The 19,582-nt window shown below is 38.4% G+C and overlaps 1 protein-coding gene across 1 annotated transcript; it reads right to left on the bottom strand.

Moving 5' to 3' along the window:
- Window positions 1–2,329: 2,329 nt before the first annotated feature.
- On the bottom strand, window positions 2,330–10,961 carry LOC139713610 (uncharacterized). The gene is made up of 4 exons (XM_071625318.1): window positions 10,491–10,961; window positions 8,500–8,812; window positions 5,182–5,855; window positions 2,330–2,743 (listed from the first exon to the last, which is right to left on the bottom strand). The coding sequence occupies exons 1-4, from the start codon at window positions 10,959–10,961 to the stop codon at window positions 2,330–2,332; spliced, it is 1,872 nt and encodes a 623-aa protein (XP_071481419.1).
- Between the last annotated feature and the right edge of the window lie 8,621 nt (window positions 10,962–19,582).

Below are 19,582 nucleotides of genomic sequence, written 5' to 3' on the forward strand. Positions count from 1 at the left end.
AATCTATAATGTTTGAAAAATTGTGTAGTCATGTGCTGGTGTTTTAAATACATTACAAACGGCAAAATTTTCCACTAACCTTTGTGTATTATCTAATATACATCAATTCAATTGTAATGAATAGTCACCACCTAGTTTTCATCTACATTTAACTATATAACGAAATGTCTTTTTTTTTGCGCATGAACATTGGTTGTTTAGAATTATTGCAAATCCATGCTGTTGTTTTTTTTTCGTAAATTATGTAAATTATGAGCAGTTATACTTTGAGTGAAGTTTACAGTTATAGTGAAGTTTGCACGAATTGCACATAAAAGATTAATCCATATCTAATTTCATTACATTTCGTAACTTCTTGCATGAGAACAAATCCAAGTCTCATTACAACAGAGTTCAACAATATATAAACGTTTTATACAATATATTTGCTATTAATTACGTCAAATCTAATTTAATAATGAAATGTCATATTTCACGAAAAGGCTCCGAAATTGACTAACAAGGCAAATGCCAAAATGTGTCTCACCCATTCGCGTAGAAGAAATTTATGTTTTTCTAACTCCCGAAAGTTCATTGACCCCACCTATGACTTTGACCTTGTGGTGTCCTTCAACTCCCCAAGGGACATTTACCAGCCAAGTTTGGTCACAAACGAACTTATGGATCAAAAGTTGTGAGCCATAATCGAACGCGCCGTAAAAACTTAACATTGGGCCCTATTTCGTTGATATTTGACGCCGTGGCCCACAACTTTCTACAAATAACCACTAAACTTGCAATATCCAATTTTCATGACAATACCTTGAGATATTTCCAAAATATGGCGAATATAGTGACATTATCATCTATGATAACCTTTGACCCATGGCACAAATCTTTCCTTACAGAATCATTGTGCAGTAATAAATGTAGGCCTAGTAATAAATGTAGGCCTATATACCTAGTTCAATAAAGTGAATGCATACACTGGATAATTTTCAAGGTATGAAAAATAATATCTATGGTGTGATTTCAGATTTAAATACCAGATTGGGCGATTTCATCTGGCCTTTGACCTTTGACCCCATGGCTCAAAAAATTTCAAGAGACTATTGTCGGGCAGTTTGTATGTAAATTAAGTTTTATGAGCCATTTCTGAGAAACATACGAAAAATACCTTTAAGCGTTTTCTTTTATCCCCTTTGACCTTTGAACTTTGACCCCAAGGTCAAAAAACGTTCTCTAAAGAATGTTAACGTGGTAATACGTTAATTTCATGATCATACCTTCAGGCATTGCAGAGATATGCCAAGTTTCATTCGGATATCTCAGACGGTTAAGTTACGCTGCAGTAGCGGATCCAGAGGGGGCGCACCGGGCGCGCGCCCTCTCTTTACTTTTTATTTTTTGTTAAAACGAGATAAATTTAAAAAAAAAAAAAAAACCAAAAAGGTGGAGGTGGGGGGGGGGGGGGGGCTTGCGCTCCTTTAATTTTCATAAAGGCGCCTCTCCTTTACGGAATTCCTGGATCCGCCCCTGCGTTGTCCACAAAAATCGATTATGTATGGACGGATCGAAGGATAGACGGATAGACCGACAACCCGAATACATAATGCCTACGGCGACACTTCGTATACAGCGGAGGCATAAAAACAAGAATTGCACACATGACATCATTATATTCCGTTAGATGACATGTCAAATTTTAAAGTGGCATTCAAGGTGAGGCCACAGACATCAACTGAGGACTATGTATAATCCTCATACTTTTTTGCGCGTTTTTCTTTCATACAGTGCGTGTTTAAAGTGTGGGGGAGGGGAGGGAAGGGGTTCGTATAAAAAAAGCCTGCTGTGACACACAGAATTCCGTCTCTCTCTCTCTCTTCATAAGAAACTGTTCAGTATTCCGCAGAAAAGAACAAGAACAAACAAACAGACACACACACCCAAGGATTAAGAGTTCTTATTGGTATGTTTGCCTGATTGTGTTATACGAAATTTCTATTTTTTCTATTCACATCTGGAGAAGGAGTCCAGGGCCCCATTTCATAAAAGGTTGATACGACAACAACTCTTGCTGGAATGACATTATGTCATGGTAACGAAAAGAATCCAGCTATCTGATTGGCTGTTGCAGTTGGAAGTTGCCATTCCAGCAAGAGTTGCTATCCTAACATCTTTTATGAAACGAGGCCCAGGTTTACTCGCTTTATCGAGACATTGAGCACACCATAAATCAAGATTAAGAAACAAATTATTGATAAAAAGGTTACTCATCAGGTAATGGTTGAAAGGCGTCTTTCAATATTCAGACTTTGTTACAAACCAGAGTTGGAGGAGTTTGACGCACTCATGTGTGACTAGGTTGCAATTGTGTGAAACACACGTAGTCCTTGCCGAAGACCAGGTTCTCTGTCGAATTGTCCTTAGGGTAATAAAAAACATTCTGATCTCCAAACTGCAGGGCGACGAAAAGACCGATCAGGGTGAAAAGCATCGTGATCCGCATTGAGCATTCGACTGGATCTTGCTCCCTGAGGAACTGGAGCAGGCGATACCAAAATCGCTCGTGGCGGGCGCGCCGCAGCTCCAGCAGACGATAGCGAAATCGCACCCAGATAAAGTTGATGCTTGCGCCACCTATGGCGAAGCAAGGCAGGCAGAAAAACGTGAGATTCTCTATGGCCACCAGGGCGTTGATGTACATGTCGGTCATCAAGTTCAGCTTGCAATCGTGGCTAAGCAATATGTAGATCCAGGTCACCTGTAACAAGAGGAATGCAACAAGACCATTAAACAGTGACATAATGAATACATAACATTTCATTACATTACGAAAATATTGACAAAAAATCTACAGTATGATCACTGCAACGTGACGTTACATATACGACCTTATGGAAACGAGTTGCGCATGTTATCAAACACGTATACGTATTGCATTACAACAAAACAATTTACTAAATTGTGACTACAGTTACATCACGCAGTGACCACAGTGACTAAACATTACATTATCTCCCGCAGTGATAAACCATTGCATCATGTTTACAGGGAAAAGATAACTGCATCGTAACTACATCATTAAAATATTGCGGTATCGTTACAATGAATTGTAATATTAGTTTTGTAGTAAATTATGTCAATTCAAATGACATTGAGACGGTACTACAAGAATATGCGGGTTCCGAGTCATAAATATGCATTATCAGTATTGGGTCTGAGAGGTCTGACGGCCAAAACATTCCATTAAGTTTCGAAAATGAATAACAAGGATACTATCCTAGGCTTGTTTGTTGAATTACCTTTCTCACCTTTTTAAATTTGACGCGAGTCCCTTTATGTAAACTAAATAATTGCAAGCCTATGTTCTCATACCGGCTTCACAAAAGTGCTTATTGGAAAGAATAAAGATTCACAGGCTATAATTATAAACATGAAAATACAATATAATATGTATCGTGTTTTAAAGATCAAATAAAAAATGTCACTGAAATTCATCTCTGTCGCTGAGCAACTTTAGGAATGCCGGATTTAATTCCTCTTTAAATAAAATATAATGATATTGTACTGTTGTCATGTAAGTTCGAGTCAAATGTTATATAAAAAATTGGTTAGAGATTTAGTGTAACCTCAAGATCAAGATAACTTATATAGGCCTTGATCTTAAGGAGGTTAATTAGACCAGAACTCTCAAGATAAAAGACCATATAACTTATATAGGCCTTGATCTTGAGGTTAGACCAGATCTCTTAAGATCAAGGCCAATGTAACTTATATGGGCCTTGATCTTGATGAGGTTAGACCAGATCTCTGACCATTTTTGTGTGTTAGTCGAGTGGGTTGGTGTGAGTAAGTAAATGGTGTGAAAGAAGTTTTTGGAAAGTATTTATGTATGATTAAAGCGATGTGAATGTTCCGAGTAAACTATTACGAAAATGTATAGGTTTTCCTGCATGCCCATTTTCGTCACCTCTTCATTTAATTTAATTGATTTTCGAAGTAATTTCGTCTTCAGAAGTTTACTGCCTTCCAGTCCTTAGAAGTTTACTTCGTCCGTTGTCATTAAAATTCTTTTTTTTTTTGGGGGGGGGGGGGGGGAGGGTTTAATGAAATTTAAATGTCAGTCATTCAAATTTGTCAAGTGTCATTGAAATTCGTCTCTGCTTGCTAAGCAGATTAAGAATGCTGCAATAAAATTCATAATTTTCCAACTATTTCAATGCTTTGTCATTCAAGTTCGTCAAGTGTTATCAATATGATCTCATGGAGGATTGCCAGACATGTAACCATTTTTGTGTGTTGAGTAGATACATGTGAGGGAGTGTTGTGAATAATAACTGTGTTTTAATATATGATCTAAGTGACGTAGTGAAAGAGATAAGCCAACGATTCGATTAAGGCATTGACATACATCACCAATACCCTATTTCCTATACGAGAGACGATTTTGAGTGAAACTTCGTCGAAAATGAATCTTATGAATAAAATTTTATCTTACTGTCTCGTGATCACCTGCTGTGGTGGACGAGTTTGAATTGCAATTTACGAAAACGGATGACAAAGCGCGAAATCGAATGACAAAGTTTCAAAATTGATCAACAAAAGACGAAATTAAAACTATAATTCGCATACAAAACACATTTTCTTAATTTTTTATTAAATGACGTGATGACTAAATGGGCGGGGAAATCTTCTATTCACTATTGTTGTGGCAATCAGTGCATTTAATCGCGTGCGTCATTGTACCTCGTGCTAAAAAGGGAACCTCCAGGCTACACTAAAAACGACTTCTTTCCAATCTGTTGTCGCTTTAAAGACACATGCAAATGAAGTATATAAAGCGTCACTACAATTTTTGTGCGGAGAGAGAGAGAAAAATCGATAGTGTTTACGGAAATTATCGGGAATATAAATTCGATGCGCGGCTTTATCGTTTGTTTGTGAACTTTCTTTGTATGCATAGTTCCAATACTTATTGATTCAAGATTATCAGGCCAATTGCCATGTAATAAAGAGCTGCAGGGATGTCTATGGAACACTGAGATGTAGAGAGTGATCTTGTGTGTGTGTGTTTTTCCGTCTGTATAGCTTATCATGTTAGTTAATATGGAATCATCGGCCTCAATTTCATACAGCAAGTGAAGAGATCGATGCAGTATACAGCCAATGTAAAGGCATATGACATCAATCAATTTCTACCTGAGTGGCTACAGACATGGTGAGCAGTCCGAACACCATCACCATAAACCCATTGGTCAGCTGTCGCAGGGTCTTAAAGTCCTGGACCGTCGAGGCAAGCTTCGCTCTGCACAAGTCCAAGTGGTCGACGTGTTGGCGAACGAAGCTGACATCGAGCCTCAGCTGGGGCTCGAAGGAGATCCTCAGCAGGTATATGGTGTAGGAGAACACCCCGTACAGTGTCAGCACACACAGATAGTTGATCATGACCAGGTAGGTACGGAGACTGAACTTCACCGTGCTGATGATAACAGTGTAGAAGAGAAGGCGGAAGATCACGATGAAAAGTGGGCCTCCCACGCAGGCGACGAGGAAGAGCTTGTTCGGCAGCCCGCGCTCGGGGAGGTCGAGATACTGCAGCCGACGCACAATGTACCGACTGTCAAGGGCATGGGGCCAGTAAGCGAAAGGTGCTATGTTTGCAATGTTCTGGATGAGCGCGAAGATGCAGAGGAACGGGACGCTGGAGCCAAAGATGAGGTAAGTCATGTAGCTGATGTATCGTAGCAGGTCTTTTTGTCTTCCCCAGAACAAGCTGGCAAAGAAGATGATATCGTACAGGACAAGGAAGGTGTACAAGCAGAGCAGGAACACGGACACGACTCCACTGCCACGGTGATTCCATGCACCTAGACCTGCCAAAAACAACAATGATATGTATTTCATTCATGTAAGTCTTATTGTAGAAACAGAAGGAGCCCCACACTTTCGCTTCTTTAAAAAGTCAAACAAAAAATGTACTAAAATCTCAAGAAAATCCATGACTTTCCAAAGGTTCCGTCAAAGCGCCGAACTTGGGGTGCATACCATCGATCAATGAGCCCCTAACCCGCAGCATCCCATACTAAGAAACGTTCCGCGGCTCCTCTTCTGGACAGGATATTGCCCACTCATCGAACAGTGGTCTTCCTTGAGAACCTATTAAGACCAAGAGCATGCAGGACCTGCGCAAGTCCTAAAAAATGGAAACAAGGTAGAAATTAACCACGAAGTTTGATTGCAATACAGTTATATTCACATTCTAAGCACTCTCGTTTTTAAGATCTGAAATATGAACATAACCCTCATAATTATATAGCTCTGATGTCCGGTTTCGTGCATCACACCATAGACTAACCACCAGCGAGGGTTTTAAAGATTTTCTGGCTGATACAGCCCGATGCTGCAGAGACCTTTAAGAGAACGGTCGGGTGATTCTTATATTCGACAACGCCAGACCACACATTAACGCCATGCTACCAGCATTGACCAGAGGAAATGGACAATATCATCCTGAAGCTGTTTCCTCCATTAGACCATGTGATTATTCCCCTGTTCAAAGTCCGCTTACTCTGCTTTGAAATCTCGGGTCAAGAGAATAGGGAGCTTTAAATTTGCTGCGCGGACGTTTGAGACGACGCTTGAGCTGGACGTTCTCCTTTTTCCTGCGACGTGTTGAAAAGTACGTGTAGCTTTAGATTACGCTGAGACGTACTAGTAACCTATAAAAAATAGAATGGCGCCCCCATTATGATGATCGGTGCATGAAATAGCTCTCTACGTCGTGAATTGAGCGGACGTAAAAATAGCACAGAACGCGTAGTGAAAACTCAGGCGACGCGAGCTATGAATAGATCGACTTTGATACGCGATTCTGCGCATGCCCAGACCAGGGTTTTTTTCCCCTCTAAACGTCCCCGTCGCGAAAATCTAAAGCTCCCTAATGTTAGCTCGTCGATCCGGAGTGGCAAAGCCGTGCGGATGACAGAGAGGCGACACAGGAGGATGGCATCAACCGTCAGCAGTGGAGACTGAACCTACTACTAAAAGATAAGCTGAAAGATGAAGGATGATTATTATGAGACGATGGTGATAAAGATGCACACAAGAAATGACGTGCCACATGATGGGTAGGTAAAAACATGTACAGCAAAGAATAAAATGAGAATAAAGAAAACAAAACAAGAAAAGGAGTGAAATGAAAAGAAAGGAAAAAAGTGAAAGAGTGTGTCATGAATGAAACAGAAATAGAAGAAAAGTGGAGAAGGAATACATGAAATGAAAAGAAAAGAAGAACTTTAAATGGAAAGGAAAACTTTAAAATTGATGGTAAATCATGTTAGATCAAGATGTTTGATGTGTCCACGCGAATACTGTATATTTATTGTTCGCAATGATTCCAATTGGAATGAATAGCATGAATAAAGTAGAAATCGACTTCCTAAAAAGAATCTAAACATGTTAAATGCTCGAAACAAGTTCACCAACCGTGACTTCTAAATTTGATTGCAGACATTTCAAATTTCACCGCAGAGTAACGAAATTGTGTTCCTATTTACACTTTTAATCGCTCAAAAACGAAATTGCGTGCTCGAAAACGAAATTGCTTGCTGGTTGTGTTGAATTAGATGGCCAATAGTCACGAAACGAATAGTATCGTTAATTTGAATGACAATTTTACGAATTTTATTAGATTTCAAATTGACCAGGAAATGCTATATTCATGTGAGTTTAGTTTCCTTTTGATATGTCTTCCTCCGAATCATATTCAAATCAGATTAACTTCAGAAAGCCTGCATGGCGAAAAGATAATAACTTCATCGTGATAATTTCATTGTGATAATTTCCAACACCTTTTTTCGGAATTTGCCGTAAAGTTCCAATTTTCACTTGTATCTCAGCAAACATTTTCTTGTTTCTTTATATAACATTGTTGAACTGATTTCGTGTCATTATATGTATTCAAACATTTTATTGTATTTGTATTTTGTTGGAGATGAAATAAACAACTTGAACTTGAACTTGAACTTGAATAATGAACTGAATAAGGCGCAATATGTCTGTCACGTGAATTAGGTGGCCCTCTTTAGCTCTAAGAGCCTTTTATGGTCTTAAGAAATAAGACAACCGATTTGCATGTGCATAATTGGATCATCATTTTTATTATTACCGATTTAACACTCTTCAAGGAAATTGTTCTAGGAAAGATTTATTCCGACAAATCTAACATGCGGAGGATATTTCTCTGTTTGCGAAAGATACGCATTCAAAAAAAAAGTTTCATGTAAGTTTGCTGATTTGGGGAAATTAAGTGGTGGAATAAATATCATTCCACATTTTAATATCCATAAAATGAGGATTGTTGTTGCTATATTTTTGTTAAAACTGTCAAATTCTTGAATAAGAATACTTGATGTTCTACGCCCCCCCCCCTCGTTACTTACTTGCAGTTGTTACTGTATAGTGTCCAACCTATATAGGTATTTCTAAAACTTCATTCAACAAACGAGCTTTCCTCACCGATATCCTTATCGCTGTATGTGCGATACTGGCCTTTCCCGTCCCACCACAGTGCGTCGCAAACTCGACATCGACTTTTCCTCCCATCGTCGTCGTCACCCGCTGTGTCAGCCTCGCTTTTGTCTGTCACAGAGTACCCCTCGTCGTCGTAATCATTGTTATTGATGCTGATCCTCGACGTCGTCGTCATCGGCTCAATCCTTGTGTCATCGGACGAGATTTCTTCCTGCAAGATGGTGTCGATATCGGTGTCGATACCGATCTCAGGCGGTCGCAAATAGGACTGACCGTGACGTCGTAAAGTCGCAAGAAACTGCAAATACATTTATAAATATGATGTAGATTCTATTAAACCCCCTTCCCTCCACTTCTTACAGTAGGAGTTTTCGAAACATTTGTGTATCGCAGTCGCATTTCAGGGCATTTTGATATCATTTCTTTGGTCACTGAACAATAATTATATAATATTGACTGGCCTCGAGGGAGATACCAGAAAATATTGCCCAAACTGAAAGAATATTGCCCTCGTCTTCGACTCGGGCAATATTTTTTCAGTGCGGGCAATAATTATCTGGTATCTCCCTCAAGGCCAGTCAATGTCATAATCATTACCTATCCCCTAGGTAAATTAGGAAAATATGTGAATACGGTTATACACTATGATATAGATCAAGCCACATTTGACTACCTGTAGATCATCACCAACATGTCGAATAATTGAAAAATTGTTCAACATGTATAATATCATTCAACTCCAACTTCAAAGATACATATGTAGTTGTAACAGGCGAACTTCAAACATCTGAACGCTTTTACACTTTATTTTTTGCTTCTGTTTCAATTTGGAGAGTTGTAAAAACTGATGGTCACTGTGCAGTTATTGAGCACAAATGGACTAGTCATTGTTTGACGCGTAGTGCTACTGGAAGTGGTCGACCTTGTATGAGTTGATTTATCGGCGTTCTTCTGCGGTGCGTGTAACCGACACACAGCGACGTCCTTGAATGTTTTCTCTTCGTGGTCGATCGGAATGTTTACATGTAAAGTGAATGGCGAAACCCGGAAGAAGCAAAATACCAACGAATATTGACTGCTGACCTCCACGACCCTGCACAATACCAACTGCAATTGCCTCGCAAAACTACCTCATATAGGTAGTAATAGTCCATATTTCCTTTTCCTCAATATGTTTAGCCGGCCACATGATATCATATTTCGTTAATGATTAACGATCTTGAAATGACTGTTTGGCGATGTTAGTGGAATATGTAGCCATTATCTCATAAAAACCAAGGTCTCGCAAAATCAATAGCCAAATTTGTATCGGTGGCGTATACAGGAGTTTATTGTTTTATACCGGAGGTATGGGATGGGTGTGTTGATTCGTTAACGATGAATACGGGTGTGGCGACAGATGCACATTTTTTTGCGTGAAAATGAATCAATTCACCAACTTGACAATAAGAAGACTAACATATGAAGCACGTAAAACCGTTGAGCATTATTATACAAACATTATCAAACATGTTAAATGTATACTCTAAATCTATTTTATATTCGGCAACTGGGAACCAAACAATAGCACAGGCAGCTGCAAGGTAGAACTGTGCCCTTGAATATGAATGTATAATGCTATAGCCCCTAGACAGATTGTTCATACAAAGTTCTCTGTGTATATGAATGTTGTCAGGACTGAACAAAAATATATTCGTACAATTGGTTTATCACTGCGAGCAAATAGAGTTAGCCCAGAAATTTCTCGGTTTTGTCTTACACAAAAGACAAACAGCATATATAGTTCCTATCTGTTGGCATGCCCGTCGACGAAATAATGGCTGGAGAGGGGAGGGGCAGGAAAGGGTGGGGCAAGAATACTCTGACTCCTCCTTCTGTCCATCTTTTGAGCAGAAGTATGTGCTCCAAATAACGTAACAACCATTGTAATTACAGACTTTCAAACTTCTCATGTTTAGTTTGTGGGAGGTGGTCACCTGTGTACCAGATCCATGTCGAGCCATTCGATCACCTTCTTCGAGTTTCTTCTGGTAGCAGTGCTGACAGCATCGCTTTCCCACCACAGGCCGACTCCAGAAGAGACCCAGGTACTTCAAGCTCAGCCACAGAAACCACGGCCACTTCCCGCCACTTTTGGTCTCGCGTAGACGTCTGCCACTACTGCGCAAACCGCCATCCGATGGTTCGTCTCCTGCCACGGTTACCCGCATGCAATCGTCACTCACTTGACGAGGGCCAACGCCGTCAACTTGGACGCGGTTGCTCTCAGCAGAGGCTCTTCCGTTTGATCTGCCTGCTCTGAAGCGGTCAAAGTTCGGGTTGCGTCGCACGTCATTGCCGCCGTAACGGTGATCGAACGACGTCGTGCCCTCGTGATCGACAACCGTTTGGTAAGACCTCACCGAGCTCTCTGTCTGTATTAGGGATTCTCGCTCAGGCATGTCCATTATGTCTATTATCATGATAAGCAGAAATTTGTAAAGAATCAATACAATTTGTCGTATGTAGACTGATAATTTCAAATACTTTATTCCAAGTCCAAGTAATCATGAGTAGAGTAAAATTATTCGCGAACAGCGAAAAGCATGTTTTACATAGTTTCAAGCAAAATTATACTGCATTACCTATGTTCTGAGGAAATAATTAAAACAAAATCGAGGGGTCCACTAAAAAGTAGTGCATGTATAATCACATTGAATACTTCAAGGAGTTGACGCAAGTCTCTTAATTACAAAAATAAAAGAGTAATTCAAATCAGGACAGACAGGACCAAAAAGAAAAAAGAAAAAAAAGAAAGGCAGAGACAAAAAAGAAAACACATCAATGCATGACTGTAAATGTAACTGTAGATGTAAGAGTAAATGTATACGAGCTGCTAATGAGAAATCGGAGAAGATCAGGAGAGTGGTGCCGAATAGCTGATGGTAGAATAGAGTGTGCATTACAATTCATCATCTGGGGACGGTGATATATCAATTTTTTGTTGATCAGTTAGTAGCACTACCTCGGTATGGGATCATGGATGTTGATTGAACTTAAAAAGAAAACGGCTTAACTTGCCTTAAAAGAATACAGTAAGCGAATGTTTTTTCTTCTCTCTTTTTCCCTTGGCAATCCAGAGAACTAAAAAAAAAAATAGCGCCAGAGTGTAATTGCATTCTAAAATAATGAAGTCTTTATTAGGAGAGGTTGTTGATAAAAAAAAATTAGACTGCCTACTTGTATACGAAAATCAATTATTCGTTTCTCGAAAACATGGCCCGAATTCACGAAGGTGGTACAATCTTGTCCATGGTTTAAACCATGGACAAAGACCATGGGGCGCCAAGTGTCGCATGGAATATTTCGTAACGAAATGGTCATTTCGTCGACGAAATGACCATTTCGTTACGAAATATTCCATGCGACACTTGGCGCCCCATGGTCTTTGTCCATGGTTTAAACCATGGACAAGATTGTACCACCTTCGTGAATTCGGGCCATATAGAGTCGAAAATAAGTGGGAGTGTATGAATTACCATTAAGGTAATTAAAAATAAACAATCCCAGCTGAAACAAATGCAAATCTTTGACTTGATAGTGACAGAAAACATATTTACTTACTGTTGCTATTAGGGGAGACCAGAAGGCATTTTACGACCAGAAATAACACATCGCGCTATATTTCAATTGAAGCAGCTGGTACGATGCTATCATAGACAGATTCAGATATTCGCTCTGATACCTCACTATAATTTGTAGGTGCCTACTGACCACATAAACAATGATTCAAATGAAGAAAAAGTAAGTGCACTTACTTGGTGAAGAACGACTGTAGTCTCTTTGTCCGTAGCAGTACCGACGACAAATAGGTAAAATGCAAGGCACATCTGCTGGAGCTGCCGTCTTGTGATCACTTAGCACGCTGTCAAGGTTGTTGAATGCTCCGATCTGATGCTTCCTCGTAAACAAAAGTAGACGCTTATCGCCATGCACGTCGAAACTAAAATCGTCGAGAATCAACTATTTCACCTTCCTGGTTTACCTGCGCATGCACAGTTCAATGCAAGAATGGGTTGAGTGACAAGTGAGAGATCTCAAAAGAAGGTGTTATAACCCTCATCCACAAAAGAATTACGATTCACTCAATGCACATAACTCTCTAGGAGATATATGATATATGATACAAGTGGATATATATACATATTATACATATGTGTGCCTATGTGTGCAATATCAATAGCAGGAGAACAGAAAAGAAATCCTATTGAGAGAACAATAACAACATGATATATCATCAATGTGTTACCAAGGTAATCGACGCATATGATCATGTCGAAATTTGTTTTAATAAACATTCTTGTTGGACTTCAAATGCGTTATAGAGCCATACTCTACTTTTTCATTTCTATAAGTCTGTATTGGTACCGACACGCAGACGACAAACATCATACACACACACACACACACTTGACTGAGTGACCGTCCCGATAATTTACATATACAAGGTCGTATACGAAGTCATCTTTACAATCATTTTTCATTTCATTTTTTTTCTATTTTAATCTATTTTCATATTTCTCACATATATCACAATATAAAGTAAATTGATACGAAAATTATACAGAACATAATTCAAAATAGAACTTCACCGGAATGTTCAAAAGTTTGTCTTGGTATAAACACAAGGTCTGTATACATGCGACTTAAACTGAGATCATAATGCGAAAAATATGATGGGGCCTGCGTAAAAGCAAGCTTGTATGGAGCCGCAGATAAAATCAGATCATGCTAATTAATGCTGTACAAAGCTCAATTCGTTTAGCCCACACAAGGTACCGAAACTTGCACTCATTTTGGATATTACGAACCAGCTAATACTATAAAATTTACATGAGTAATACATGCATTCACACACATCGAACATTTTATCGTTTTCTCAAGTTTAGTACATCAGTTTCGACAGCAAAGTTTGTCTTGACTAAGAGTTATGACTTGCACCAGTACAGGCCCTATATAGATCTCAAGTAGATTCTTCGCTGCGTTATTCGTCCTACATGTAAGTCACAGTACATTTGTATCATAATATAGTGTTAAGTGCAGACCGCGCTAAATTTGGAAGGCATCATCATCCTCACAATTGTTTTGCAATACTTGACGTGCAAGCCCTTATCTGTCGGATCCTTCAGTATAATGATTCGTGGTCCTCACTTCCTTTTTCCTCACTTCCTTAATTCATGGGAATTTTCGTAAACTAATTCCTCTTGCGCATCATATCGCTGTTATTTTCTCAATTCCCTTTTATCCTATATGAGCGGGAAATATCTCAATATTCACCCTTTTTTTGGCCCATATGTTATATGTCATTCCGTTTTGCATTTGCCGAAACATAACGCAGATCTTTACTATACCTTCACCAAGACAGATTTCTTTGCGTAAGTTAATGTCAAAAGTAGAATGAAACAGAAAGATTTATACCATGAAAAGGTCGTTCTCCGTATAAAGGAAACCTCTTGAAGAGCGGTACTAACACTGAGGAGGCTATGCACAAGGAAACTGAGATCATAATAATGTCATAATTTGCGAACAGTCACTCCATGTTTTCGGATGACATTATTCAGTTCTAAAATGTTCAAAATGAATTTAGGTACTTCTACAAAATGTCTCTCCGACTTTTAGCAACAAAAGAGCTATAATTCATGAATAGAACAAGTAAACACGGGCACACTCACACATAATATAGTTTATATACTTATGATGCCACATTATAATGGATTAATGATTATTCCATTCATAGGAAGGTACAATTATCTCTTGGTGTTTAGTGCTGGAGAAAAAAAAATAACACTTCCGTTTAGTTCTTCAAAAGACCACAACAAAGCAACGTGAAAGGTGAAAATGACGGAGGGGACAGCAGAAATGAAATCATTTAACTGAGAAGCAAATGCAACATTATATATTACAGGTTCGAGCATGAAGTTCCTGAAAAAAAGAGTGTCCATTATTATCACTAACATTTCTCTATGCAAGACTTACGATCACCTTTCCTCTTGTTACCTTCTTATTTTAACTTACTGGACTTTACCAGCGATATAGTACAGCAAATCTAAAAAAAACATTAATCAAAAGATGTTTTCAGAATAACTCTGCATCATGGCATAATGGCACTACGTAATGTGTAAGGAAACTCTTCGTATCTCTGCAGAGAATGTCATACTACTGTATTAGTATTACGTTTCAAACTGCAGAGTGTGAATTTTAACTTCTCAACTGCAGAACAATTATCTATAGTTTCAAAACGGAAATCTGCTATTTTTTTTTTGTAGAGTGTTTAAGACAAACATGGACCTGTGTTAAAGATTGGTGCAACAAATACCAAACTTTTCATTGTAAGAACTTTCGCTGACTAATGAATTCAAGAAAACACCTTGAATTCGTTCATGTTTTCCATCAATATCATATCTTGTTACCGATTTAATAATTTCTATTGATTCCCTGCTCTTCTAAAAAAACAACATTTTCATTGTTAGAACAGTTATGCTCTAGAAGCCTTCTATTCAAAGTATAGTACTCGTATCTCGTTTCTCGTCACTATTTTCGATCATTGAATTGTCTTCATACGAGAAAACCTCCTTAAAGAGTTTGCCTCCGCAGTAGGGCCTATTATAGATATATAGATGAGTTCATACAGCTCAGCAGGATTAAAAATGACAGCATACATTAGTGTCAGAATAATCATACAAGAGCTGAACATGCGTAACGGCAGCGTGCTGCGCGAATTTAGACACCGTGTCTAAACATGGACTTCCATTTGGACTCCGACAAACTTGTCGCCCTCGAAGCCAAAATAGAGGATCTGGAAAAGAAGCTCTCTTCATACCAGAGTGCCTTGGAAGAACACGAGCAGTACAGCAGGAGAAACTGCCTACGATTCCACGGTGTTGCAGAGAACGGCGAGGAACAAACTGACGATGTCATCATCAAGATCATTCGCGAGAAACTGGACGTCGACATCCAGCCGGCGGACTTGGATCGATCTCATCGTATCCCGCTTCGTGCGTACGACCGAGCAGAGAGGCAACGGCATCCTAGACGCGGCATCACAAGCGACGAAATTCCTGCTTCGAAGCCCATCATCGTCAAGTAACAGTGTACACACGGCAAGACAGAAACTGAAAGGCTCCAATATGTACATCCACGAGGATCTCACACAAGAGAGGAGCAACCTGGTCTACACGGCGAGGAAGCATGAGAAGGTGAAGAGAGTGTGGACTACCGATGGACGAATCTCAGTACTGACCAAGAATGACAAGAAGGTAAAAATCAGATCAATCAAAGATCTAGAAAAGCTCTAGAACTGGTGACAGAGAAATAGCATCTTATTACATGCATGATTTTTCGAATGGGCCGGATATTTTCATGCATTTCATGTAATAGATAAAGATATTTTGATTGAAAAATTACGATTTTTCGGATTTTGTGAGGATACTATACGCTGGTTTGTAAATTATTTCAGCCAAAGAAAACAAACTGTAATTAATGGTAATGTTTCAAAGGAGGGTGAGGTGCTCTGTGGGGTCCCTCAGGGAAGTATTTTGGGACCTTTGCTGTTCATCATGTATATGAATGATTTGCCTCGGGTAGTTAGAAATTGTAAAGTGTCGTTTTATGCGGATGATACCTGTATTCATTATGCATCCACTGATCCTCTTGAACTTGAAAGAATTGTTAATGATGACTTACTTGCCGTGCATGAATGGTTACTTCATGATAAGCTTATGTTGAATGTTAAAATATGTAAATGTATGTTTATAGGTACTAAGCGTAATCGTAAAAAAAATTGAAAATGTTAGTATAAGAATTGATGGTACTCAGTTAGAAAAGGTAGAAAGTTGTAAATATCTAGGTGTTGTCATTGACACAGAATTCTCTTGGTAACCACAGGTTGACAGCGTAAAAAGTAAAGTGTTACGTAATTTGTACGCTTTAAGAAGGGCAAGACCATATATTGACCAAGATACCGCATTAACCCTGTATAGTACAATGATTCGTCCTCACTTTGAGTACTGTAACACCATCTGGATGAAACCAAATTCTGGTAACATAAAAAGACTACAAATACTTCAGAACAGAACCTTGCGAACTGTTCTGAAAGTGGATTATCGTCACAATAGACGAGAATTGTATGGGGGGCTGCCTATTGACTGCCTCATGGCAAAGTGAAAAAAAAGATCTTGTTGTTTTTATTTACAAAGTTTTAAATAACCTCTTGCCTGATTTTCTGACTTATCAAGTGAACGTAAAAGTATCTAATTACAATCTGAGGAACTCGGCATTTAAAGTATTGTTACCAAAACCAGAGACCAATTTCTACAAAAGTAGTACTGTTTACATAGCAGCTCAATTATTCAATCAATTACCGGAAGTAACGAGAACATGTACAAGGTTAGCACAATTTCTGAAGGATATCGATTCTGCTTTCTTACTTGATTTATGAGTTTTTCTATTTCTGAGTAATATTTTTTAAAATCACTTCCTTTCCGAGATTTTTTTTCTTCTTACTGCATTCTACTCTCTGACTGTTTTGTAAAGAGTGTTGAGTATATACGTATTTTTTCTCTCATCTTTTTGTTTCGTTATACCGATTATTGTCTATGTATTATGCTATACGTTGATTGTACCACATTATGTTTTTTGTACAGTGTATATTATACGGACTTTCTGAAAAACAGCCTAACGACTGAGCGCAAGTATTTTTACCCGTGTTTAAATAAATAAAACAACCAATAACAACATTTCAAATCTCATCGTGTGTAGTGACTATCTACAGGTCTGACCGTCGCGGTGGTCTTTCGATACTTTCTTAAATAGCACGTTTCGTTCACTCAGTTAAAGGTACTGTTTACCAATGAGAGCAGCGATTAAGAAAACTGTTCGAGGTATATATTTAATGCATATGTGTAGGTCAGTTGTATCACAAAACATCCTACCATATAAACAATTCGCATAAAGCCTACAATATAAGGAGATATCACTATTTTCCCCACCAAACCATAAATGTAGATGGTTTAGTCTAGAAATATCATTATTATAACTATTGTTCAAATTTTGTATATACTAATTCAAATTTCTACATTGGTTGTTTCTATCCCTAACTTACCTAGAACTATTTTGAAGCACTAAAGCTGGGTGTTTGTTTCATCTGCAAATGGTAAATAATGTTTTTAACGTTTTTACATTGACATCTGGAAAAACGCGTGTAAGCATATAATGTGTGTGTTCATATAAGGATATATATACACACGTATATAGAATTTACATAATCAATGTACATAATCTAGTGTGCATTGCATACAATAAGTGCGTCAGAGATGACTTACCATTAATCTGATACGAAGTTTTACACTCAAGATTATTATAATCTGCTGAGTACAGGCCTATTATCCTTTGAGTAATCATTATGGAGTTGTATAACATAGTGCAACTAAAAGCGGGAAACAAACAATGGCCTGGTAATAGTTAGCCTATAGGAGTGGTTTCGGTTCAAACAATAAACTGGGAATTTGTCCCAATAACGATGTCGCGACAGACACTATTATATGTCCTTAGTTTCACAGCTATGAATGCGCATTTAAATTCAACCCTAATTGAACAATGAATCTGTTGTAAACTGTCTTTCCTCTCATCCACAAGCCTAATCGAGACATGCCATGAATGGCCTTCATGTTATAATCACACACGAGCATTGGGGTGGTTATTATGACAGTTCCCCATACGTAGAATGTGTTGATACTGTTGAATGATCACTCGAAATTCGAAATTTGTCATAATGATTTGATCTTGAAAGGATTTATTTCAACATGTCATTGAAAAAAAAATAACTTGGCATGAGTGCCACCTGCAACCAGATACAGGCAAAGAAAAATGTGATAAAAACAAACAAAGAAGAAGCCCTGTGTTATTGAAAGTATTTAACTTACCCCAAGCATAATTTTACCTAATTTAAGTGAATGCATAAAATCATTGAAACACGGGAACCGAAGTTTGAGGTAAATTGAACAATGTGATCATACAGGAACTCCGCAAATTTCATTGTTGATGAGAAGTACACGTTCCTTCAACTTTTCACGGACACAACATGACTGTATATAGGTATAGGCCTATTTGTTCTCCGTGCCCCCTTCCCGCGGGAGATAAAGAGCCCCTTCAGAATCGTAGAGAAGTGAAATTTGAATGAGGATTTTTCTTATCATTTTGCGTTATTTTTATATGTAAATGTAGGCTACTTTTGTGATATCACAAACTGTTGCAGCCTTCCCATCCATCAACGACGACACATGCATTTTATTCAAAACTTTAAAAAGAACGGTTTAAAGGACTGTCCACTTTTCTTCAAACTTCAAAGACATGTTCTATTTTTATTCTTACATTAAGTTAATGTAATAATGTGTTTCTGGTATATTCGCCAGTGAGGGACAATATCAACTCTAGATGAGGACCATGATTATCTGTGACCATGTTCAAATCTTAAATATAGAATTGTCGCGTACAGTCCATTGTACATATAGGTTGTAAAGCTTTGAGATAAAGCGGTTGATAAAAAAGAAGAAGAAGCGCTTTCGAATAATATCATGAGATTGATATGATTCTTTAGAATTATATGTAATACATGACACATGATAGGATGATAAAACGAGAGAATATCCTGTAGTTTATCCCATGGATTTTCCCCCAATACTTTGGACCCTTTGATAAATATAAACTTTTTTTTTGCAAGTCATTGTTTTTGGTATTCCTGACAAGGAGTCAGTCATCCATATATAGTTGGGATCTAAATGTACTTGGGAAGTCAATATATGGGTACCAAGGTCTGCAAGGAGTGATGCTGTTTAGCAGGAAGAACAGAGGAAGAGACGTTATCAAATTTTGCCAATGCCATGGAGGTGGGGTTATGGATATGTACTAGATAACATCATCTTCTGTAAACCAGACAGTTACCTCATCTCCTGCCAATCTGGGAGAAACGAAACCAAAATCCACTTCATCATGATAAGAGCAGCTACCGACTGGGTCACGGCTAAGAATGTGA

The sequence above is a fragment of the Diadema antillarum genome, unplaced genomic scaffold (assembly GCF_040938485.1).
Source record: "Diadema antillarum isolate AM-2024a unplaced genomic scaffold, OU_Dant_1.0 seq00002015_RagTag, whole genome shotgun sequence".
NCBI lineage: Eukaryota > Metazoa > Echinodermata > Echinoidea > Diadematoida > Diadematidae > Diadema > Diadema antillarum.

Coding starts and splice junctions, on each gene's coding strand:
- LOC139713610 (XM_071625318.1), bottom strand. CDS start 10,961: ATGGACATGCCTGAGCGAGAATCCCTAATACAGACAGAGAGCTCGGTG. Junction 5,856..8,499: donor ATACAGCGATAAGGATATCG/GTGAGGAAAGCT, acceptor TGTTTTTGGCAG/GTCTAGGTGCATGGAATCAC. Junction 2,744..5,181: donor CCATGTCTGTAGCCACTCAG/GTAGAAATTGAT, acceptor CTCTTGTTACAG/GTGACCTGGATCTACATATT.